This window comes from Pyxicephalus adspersus, chromosome Z (genome assembly GCF_032062135.1).
Source record: "Pyxicephalus adspersus chromosome Z, UCB_Pads_2.0, whole genome shotgun sequence".
Taxonomy (NCBI): domain Eukaryota; kingdom Metazoa; phylum Chordata; class Amphibia; order Anura; family Pyxicephalidae; genus Pyxicephalus; species Pyxicephalus adspersus.
The window spans coordinates 79,365,642-79,375,320 of record NC_092871.1 but is presented as its reverse complement, the minus strand read 5'-3'; the positions used below and the strand labels follow the sequence as shown (position 1 = coordinate 79,375,320).

Genomic DNA, 9,679 nt, shown 5'->3' with positions numbered 1-9,679 from the left:
AGGCAATACAAAACTGCAGACTGTGGTGTATTTGTAAAGCAGTAAATGAGACATTTACGGTGTCTCAGTGATTAGCACTCTGGTCTTTGCAGCGCTGGGTCCCAGGTTCGAATCCCAGCCACGGTTCTATCTGCATGGAGTTTGTATGTTCTTCCTATCATTGCGTGGGTTTCCTCCGGGTACTCCAGTTTTCTCTCACATCCCAAAAACATGCAGTTAGGTTATTTGGCTTTCCCCAAAAATTTACTAGAATGTACTAAAGACATATGACTGTGGTAGAGACATTAAATTGTGAGCCCCTTTGAGGGACAGCTAGTGTTATGACTATGGACTTTGTACAGTGCTGTGTAATATGTTGGTGCTATATAAATAATGTGTAATAATAATTTACCAAACTTTTACCACAAGTGTATCTTCTGGGTATGTATTTAAGTACCTGAGTGGTCCAGAAGTGATTAACAGTCAAATGCCCATGACACAGAACTATGGTATAGAAGGGGGTTTAGGATGTTGGTCCTAAAGTAATTAAATCACAATGACTGATTTACATGCAGTGAATGTCATATTTACAACTTTATAAATGTGTCTTTTTGATGTTTGTTATGATGCTGCAGATTTGCCTTAAACCGTGTGTGCACTAAATACATAGCAAAGTATTCTTCTTGTTTTTTTATGTCAAAAACGTAAAAAAAAAAAAAAACCTCATAGTTTGGTTTAGGTAAATATTTGAACATGCTTTAGAAGCTATCCACGGAGATTTATATTTGTGTTTGTCCGTGTGTTTCACTGCTTGCTACCCTTGTGATCTTGAAATAACTATAAAAGGGAAGATGAGATCATGGAACAACGACCACAAAAAAGTATTTTTTCAATTACATGTAAGAAAGACAAATTGGATAATCGCACAAGAATTAAGCAGACGTAGACTCTGATTCTGATTATTTTTATTTACTACATTTTATTTGAATTAGTCACTAATGCTCTGTGCTCTCTAGCAGCAGGAATGTTGTTTAACTTTTTGCTGGTAAACTCGGGTCCATTCACTTAGGTCATTTAACTGAACTTTAAGAAGCCTTTTGAGTACAAAAAGTGAGATTCTAAGATCTTCAGAGATACTTGAATAGGAGCAATATGTACTGCAAGCTTTTGCAAAGCCATCCAGAAGCAATGTGGGGCTTTATCGCTTTACAGGAAACTTTAGTTTCAATATGGGGAGATTATACACAGATCATTACAGGGGAGCATTAGCAGCTAATAGGCTTTCAGCATGTTTACAATAGAACTGAAACCTAATGAACGACGAACGATCCTGCACGATATCTGCGAACGATCGTATAGCACCGATCCTGCACATACAGATAACGACACGATCGTTCGTAGATATTGTACACACAATAGATACGATCGTTTGAGCGATACAGGGAGTGACGTGCACGACAGAAAGTGAACGTTCGTTCGTCACGCATGCTCAAACCATGGACGATCAACGAACGATCGTACACACGAACGATGGTCAACGATCGTCGTCCAATCCGATCCGCCGGTCTGGTCGTTCGTTTCCAACGACTTTCCTCGTTTGTCGGCGTCGTTGGTTACTTTTTTTACGAACGACTTTTGCCCAATCGATCGTCGTTCGTTCGTCATTCATTTTGAACGATAAAAATTGGAAGTGTGTACGCAGCTTAACTAAAGCTTTCTAGATCCTGCTTCAAATTGATAGTCATCACTGCTACTCCTATCTGTATTTTACCTCCCAATAGTTGAGTGGTGTTTTAAGTGCTTTCAATTTGCTGAAAGCTTTACAAAAACTTAGCCAATGTTTAGTATACACACCTAAGTCTGTGTGAACAAGAACTTATACATTCAAATCCAGTGAATTGCCTTTTTGTTTGCAATCAAAGTTCAGTGCAAGGTTATGGGCATTTATGTATGTTGTTTCCTCATTTTTATTTCCAAGTATTTTTTGCACGTCAAATCTAGTGACATTTTTTTTTTGTTGTAAAATATAATTTTATTGATTTTAAGCAAATAAAAAAACATACAAAATACAAAAAAACACACCCACACAATGGAACCAAACAAAGGTACATGAACTGTTCTTATAGCCATGGCATAAAGAAGCTAGTGACATTTTTGTGTTGGTTGATGAAACAGAATAGCTGGACTGAGTGACCTCTATAGGTTTATAAAGAAAAATTAAGAAAAGAAGAAAAAGATTAAAGTAAACCTGTTGAGAAAAAATGATGACATGTAAATGAGGACACCATGGCTTTGCCAATACATATTGAACAGTAAATTTTAACTTTTGCACCTAAATTCCCCGTCCTTCAAAAGCTGATCAGACCTCCGATTTAGTCATGCCACTGTTTTTTCAGCCAGAAGAGAGTTTACAGTCTTCATGATTTGGTAAAAAATTGTGGGTCAGACATTGTTTTTTTTATAGTCAAATGCATCTCCCTTATGAGTGACCTGGGGGACCCCTACATTTACAGTGCTTTTATTTCTTACAAATTTGGAGGATAGATATGTCTATTGTCTAAGTTCTCTAATAGGTTTCGGAGAGAACTGGGCATTGCACTGTGCAGTCTGAGAAAGGGGCATGCCTTTTTTGAAATCGGGGTGAACAAGGAAGTTTAGGACTTCTTGGTTGTTCTTAAGGTCACTTTGAAAAAGTAAAATTGTCATGCTACTGTACTGTACTGAATCCTTTTAGTGTGTTGGTAATGGAATTGGCGGGCATGGTAATGGTGGTTGGGGGTGGGTTAAATTGTGCCAGTATGACCACGAAAACTGTGCAAGATAGGCCATATCCAATTAAAACAAGGATGCCACAGCACACAGGCATTGGTGATAGCTTTAGGCTGCGTACACATGTCAAATGTTTCTGGTCCGATAATCGGCTCAGGGCTGATATTGGACGAGAATCTGGCGTGTGTACAGCGCCCATCGTCCGAACAGCCGTCCTGGTCGATCCACAGATGACAAACAATCCTAATGGAAGCGAAGGGGGAGAGCGCAGTGGGGTGCTGCTCTGTTGTTCTCTCCCTCCCCTCTTCATAGAGCAGAATGGCACTATATGTACAGCACTCGTTAATGCATCGTGCAGTCCTTAGGCGTTGGAAAGGATCATGAAAGATCCCTTCCAATGAAAATTATTGCACGTGTGTGTGTGTAGCTTTAGGCCAGATCTCTGCTTTAGGCTGTGCAGTGAGTATGAAGGTATTTGGTACTTGGCAAAGGTTTCAGTCATGTATCAGGGACCTGTGTAAGGACCACAAATGGAGTTGTCACAGACTATATGCTCTTCAACCTGAAATAGGGATTAAAGTAAATCTCATTACAAAACTAAGGATTGCTTCAGGGAAAATGCAATAACAGTGGGCATTAAAAGTAAAATTTTAAAACTGTAAAAACATGAGACATTGTAGCTTACTTGTTTACTTGTTAAAATCCCTTTCCTTGATTAACTTCTTCATCAAGAATGCAGCATGATGAGGGAGTGATGTGTCAGGGGTTCGGACACCCTGACCTGCAATCTTTTCATTTTATAGCTCACACCACTGTATCCTAAAATCAGTATGCATACAAACACTGTGGTATTCATGTATGCAGACTCAGATAAAACTTATTCTATACTCAATCCATGCACAAAGAATCTGTCTCATGAAGCATGAGAACATTTATCAAAATCATTTTCTGTACAATAAAAATAATAATGTGTGTGTGTTAATAGCCATATAGGTGCTTTTTAGATGATTTGGAAAAAGCAAATGTTTTGTTCATTTCCTCCAAGACCCCTTTCCTCTTTTTGTCGTATGTATATACTGAAAGATATGTTAAAATTACAGTTGGATTTTTCCATTTTGCTGACTTGCAAATGACTCATGTTTAGCAGAGTTTTCTTTTTTTCTTTTTTCATGGAAAGTGACCAAACTGACGTCCTGTTTTGCTGGCTCAAGCCTGTGCTTGTGGCAAAATAATTGGTTAAAAGTACAGCAAACCTCCCGTTCAGTTCGTGTGGAGCATACTATTGCTTGGTATAGTTCAGCAGAAAATGTGCCAATTGTATCAGTGCCAGAGCAAAATGCACGCATTGCAAAACAGTCTCCAACACTGCAGCAACGTATTGGACTTGCATATGTATACAGTTTCACATGTGTAATTCCCAGATTTATGTAACGGCAGCAGCACAGCAAAATCAGTGTTATTATAACTTGTTCAGCAATCATTTACACAGACCATTCTCAACTAGGGTTCGTGGGACCTCAGGAGTTCCTCCAGTGGTCGGTCGACCTGTGGCTGACTGGCCTTTTATTTAATACTGCTTCATAATTGCTGGGGCAAACACCACTTGCTAAAGCCAGCAGAATGATTCTAATGAAGTTTTTATTATCCAAGAAGGTGATATTTTAGCTTCCACTGTAAATTGGGCATTCTTGTCATTGGCCACCAATTTCAAAGACTTTTTTTTTTTTTTTGTCCTCCCCACTGACTCCCAATAAGTTGGAATTAGCAGGGGTTCCTCAAGACCTGTTTCAAGTTGTCCTTGGAGGTAAAAAGGTTGATATACATTAATGATAATGTAAAATAGGAATGCTGTGTATGTAAACTTGTCTATATTCCTCCAGTCACATCCAGTGTGAATAATCAACTAGAAAAAATCATCTATGCAGTGCAACAATCTAATTAAACCTTTCATTTATTTCAATCAGGTCACTTGTCTGTCAAGATTTGATCTTTTGATGAGGCTAAACTGTAGCCAGGATTTATTATGCCTTGTGTAAACTTTATTCTTGGCTTTTTTTTTTTCTTGTATAAACTTTATTAATCTTTATTCAGACTGGTGGCAACATTGTAGAGGGAAGATTATCCCACAGGGTGTTGCCACCTGGTATGAGAAAGTCTAAACTATTAACAGGATCAACCAGGTATTCTCTGCAGTGTTTTTACGTAAAACAGAACATCTAAATAGACCATTATCTAATAGAAATACATTTTGGGTTCACTGACATTTTAATACCACATGAATTGGTAACCACAAAAACAAATTGTTGTGTGTACTGTTTGACCTTATTGTGTTGTAATATTTCTTTTTTTTTTTTTTTCCTTTTCTTAGCCAATTAACGTCCTGTACAGATGGCTTTGGGGTGGTCTGATCGCCGGTGGTGCCATGTTTGTTTGGTGGAGCACAAAGCAGCTTGGCTAGGTCTGCCTGCTGCCTCTGGGAGATTCAATGCTTTCCTGTGTAGACAGACTGAAATCGCTGCAGACAATGCTGGATCAGGTCTAAGATTTACAACTAGTGTTATTGTGTGTCTTAAATGTAAACCTTTCCCATCCCACACTGACTGCATTCACTGTGTCTCGGGCTTCTCTGCCTAACAAATGCTGTATAGCAACATATCAACATGTACAAAACTGTCGTAGTGCTTCACTTCAACAAATCTCATTCAGCTGGAATTCAAACAAGGCTACACAAGTATGTGATGCAGTCACCTGGATGGACTTCTGCATCACTTTGAATTTTGAAATATAAACTTGAAAATTTGTTCCAGAGCCAGTAAATATCAATTTTTAAAAAGTGGTATCCATCACCCCAACTTGTAGAAGTGATGCCACCGCTACAAGACACCATAAATAAATCACTGCCGACCAAAGATGTTCTAAGGGGGTCAACGCTCTTCTTTTGGAAATTCTACAGTCATAATGTCTAAAGAAAGCAATCTGCCATACATACAAGGCCTGATGTTTTCTGCTCATCAAAAAAATAAAAGGGAAAGCAAAAATCGACACAACCTGGATGGAAATGTAAAATTATGTACAAAGTTTTTGTTTTTTCAATGCCGAAATGAACTCTAACATATTATGAGTGGACAATAGCATGATCAGATTTCTAGTAATGTAATTATTCACTATTAGGCAACTGTTACAAAAGACAGTTTGTCCACAGCTGTTTTATATTGCTACCTATACTGCCTTGCGCTTACCTATTATTCTTACATTCAGTTGTTCCAGACAGATGATATATACACTACAGACATGGAATACCATGCTAACTTTACTATTGTACTGTAATTTATTGAACTGTGGAATGTATGGAATTTTGATTTATATATTTAGTCAGGAGATTTATTTGGCTATATATAAAATAATACAACAGCATTACTCTGCTCAAATACTAAAATTCTAGAGCAATGAAGTGAGTTTGCCTCCAATACACTTTCACCCTTCATCAGTAGACAGCTGTACTACACGCTTTGCTTATTGTCTGGTAAGTTTAGGGGAACCTGTTACAGCTGAACAAAAATTGAAACACACAGCTTCTACTTACCTGTTCAAGAGTTCACCCTCTTGAATAGCTTTTAAAGCCACTTCTATATCTGACAATTCTGGGTGTCAGATTGTGTGTGCTGTTGTGGATATTGTGGTCCTTCTTTCTAAACCCTAGGGACCAGTGGGTGGAACAACACCACCAAGCAGGGAAAAGTTTTATGACCACAGTCCTCGAGATGTTCTCTACATAAACTGCTGCTACACCAACCAGCATAAAATCTTCAGCTTTTGGCACTTTTACATGTGTCAGATGCTTGATTCCCATCGCGTTTTTTGTTTTCTTCCTCCACTCATCATTATATCCCACGGTTGGGTTATGCAAAATATCACATACCCAAATATGCATATTACATTTTCCAAATCACCAGTTATTAAAATACAGTTTGATATGCTTTATTAAAATATTGATCATATGTACTTTAAAAATAAGCTCATATAAATGTAAGTATAGAACAAAATCACTTTATTTTCTTTTTACTAAGAGTTCTTCCTGGAACTCATGGGAGATAAACACACTGCACTTAAGATCTATTACTCTTTTGGTACATAGATACTTAAAAATAATGTAATGGACATATTGCGAGAGAATCAGCCTCTTTTTTTTTTTTTTTTTTTTAAGTCTTAGACTAGAACTGGAACTACTGCTTTGTGCACAACCACCAATCAAATTTCAGTGGCTTGCTTCCACACAAATTTCCATGTTCTGAATCTTTGGGCAAAGCCTTTCACTGTTCCTTTTTAATATTATTGTTACTAAGCATTGACGAAGGAAAATGTGTTCAGCCCTCAAAAATGTTTCCCTTCTGATAGTTTAAAGTCCAACTCCTGCCATTTTGTTTAGCTTTGGATAGAGGATATGATGGGCTTAGAGTACAATAAAAACATTTATCAGAAGTGAAGTTCCAAATCTTTCTTCTACTGAAATGCCCTTGTTGGAAAGATTTCTATATGTGGGGAGATACCCAAATAGATTTTATTTAAAAGTAAAACATTTGGGCTGGAGTTTGACTTTCATGAATCTGTTCCCTAAAGTATACTTCTAGTTTCAGCAAATGGCTGCTGGGCTGCAAACATCAGATGCTGTGCAACCATTGTTAAAAATACCAAATAAAGTTTTTCATTTAAAATATGTATGTTGTATGTAGGATGAGCACATGTGCTGGAAAGGATAGGAATAGGCTCTGTGTCAGACAGGACACTTTTTAATGTAAGCTGGACTGACACTGATCTGCTACCTGGTCTAGATCTCCCAATTTATGCCCCCCCTTGCTGCACATAGTGCTCAATAGATGTAAACACTACATTGGCCTTCACAGACCAGACATTGCAGATTTCCCTTGCTCCTTAAGGCCTTGTTCACGCAGCATTGATAGAAAAATAAATTTAAACTTGATTGACTTTAGTGCTTTAAATCCGTTAAAAGGTCTTTATAAAAAAAAAAAAAAAAAAAAAAAAAAAAAACTGTACACATATTTCGAATGCTATGACATGAATTGTAGCATTTGGTTGCAGTAGAGATTAAATTTGATGCAACACAAACATGCTGCAAATTTTAACATGTATACCAGACAGTTTATTTTCAATATAAAGTGCAGACATTGGCTTTGCAAAGCATTCGGAGAGCAACATGACACTAATATCTGCTCGGGGTATACTTTTTTTTATTTATTTTTTTTTTAATGCATTTTTTGCCAATGCTATGTCTAGTACATTCACTTCCCAACTATTAGTTATGAGGTTTTCAAGCACCTGAATTTTTTTCTTGCAAACAGACCACCATTTTGTGGGCTAAACAACATTTTAGTCTAACGTATATGTAGAAATTAGTAATATTACTTCATAAAGTGATAGGCTGCATTCTTGAATGAATATTCATTTATCCTAAAACATGGCTGCCTCCACATCTGTTCTGTACAACAGGGATATTGCCTTGTCAAAGAACAGACTCATGCTGTCCTTCATTCCTGTACACCCTTCAAATTTTATGGAAGCCTGTCATGCTAATGCTAAGTGGTACAGAGCATGTAGCATGTATTTAATAGTTTACAGCCAAAAGGCCTAAACACAAACTACCGCGTCCTCAAGGGAGAATTACCCAGACACATATGTGCCTCACTTTGTATATGTAAAGGTATATTTAACAATAATTTATGTTTAAAATGCTGAACTTTTAAACTAACCTTAACATCTCTTTCCATTATCCTATTTTTCTATGTATGATGTTAATTTGTTTTGTGCTTTATAAAAATGAGACTAATCTGAATAAAGAGTCAGTCCCCCTAAGACCTAGTATGCACAGTCCGCTTTGTATTTGACCCATCCAGACAATTTTAAGATCAGTAATCGCTAACAGTCCAAAACACACCACTTCATCTGAACAATACTCTGCCCTTTAGGTTTATTGTTTATTTGTATACAATTTATGTATTTTTTTATATTGACCATTTACCAACATATATCTATATTTGAATGTTTTAATAAATCAGAATTTGGTTTGGATATGACAATCGGTTTGTGTATACTAGACCTAAAGTTGTTAATCATCCATTGTATACTTATAGCTCTCTGAAGCTCTGAGATTACTAAACCTGAATACCAACCACCATTACTACACTATACCACCATATTCTCATTCTTGCTGCTGAATCATTCAGTGAGATGTATTTTCACTTGTGGCTGAAGATGGCATTTCAGCTTCAGTTTCTGAAAGATATAAGCTCAGATTTAACTCACTGGGGTGACTGACCCTTTATATATTGTAAACTATTTTGTTAAAATATTGCAGCAATCAATTGCAAAATAAGGGTGTGGTAGCATGGTCAGTTCATTTTTTTTCTTAGATATTCTTTTGTAATTGCAAATAGTTTATTGCATGTGTATACTAAATGTATTCTCTTCACTACAGTTACTTTGCCTTGCATTTTGTTTTCTGTATGAGAGATATTTATGCTCCCATTTTTTGTGTGTTTATCTCTAATCAGGAATAGTTCATATGCATCCTCATTTCCTGCCACTACCCACACAAACTTTTTTTTAATGCAGTGTTTTTTTTTCGGTTATTGTTTTGTACAATGTACTGTTGTGTCTTGATAAAGTATAATGTCACCAATGTACTGGCTCATGTGTGCTGACACTGTTTCCATTCATTTTCCTCACACTGCATTCAAGTCAAATGCATGATGGTGTAGTCCTGCACTGAACACTTTTAAAGGAATTGATCTCCTGCACACAACTACACACTTTGTAGGAACTAAAGATCTTGTAACTCATAGGGTTGATAAAGTAGATGTTTCTGTGGACTGGTGTACTCTCCTCTGGTCTGTTTAGATTCTATTAAAATAAGGAA

At 36.9% G+C, this 9,679-nt stretch overlaps 1 protein-coding gene across 3 annotated transcripts in view; it reads left to right on the top strand.

Annotated features, from left to right (window-relative positions):
- Window positions 1–9,442, top strand: part of LOC140344126 (uncharacterized) — a 65,131-nt gene extending 55,689 nt beyond the window's left edge. For all 3 annotated transcript variants that reach the window (XM_072431068.1, XM_072431069.1, XM_072431070.1), the window contains one exon: window positions 5,117–9,442. In XM_072431068.1, the coding sequence (XP_072287169.1) occupies window positions 5,117–5,206 (90 nt within the window). In that variant the 3' untranslated portion in view covers window positions 5,207–9,442. The remainder of the gene's footprint in view (window positions 1–5,116) is intronic.
- The last annotated feature ends 237 nt before the right edge of the window (window positions 9,443–9,679 follow it).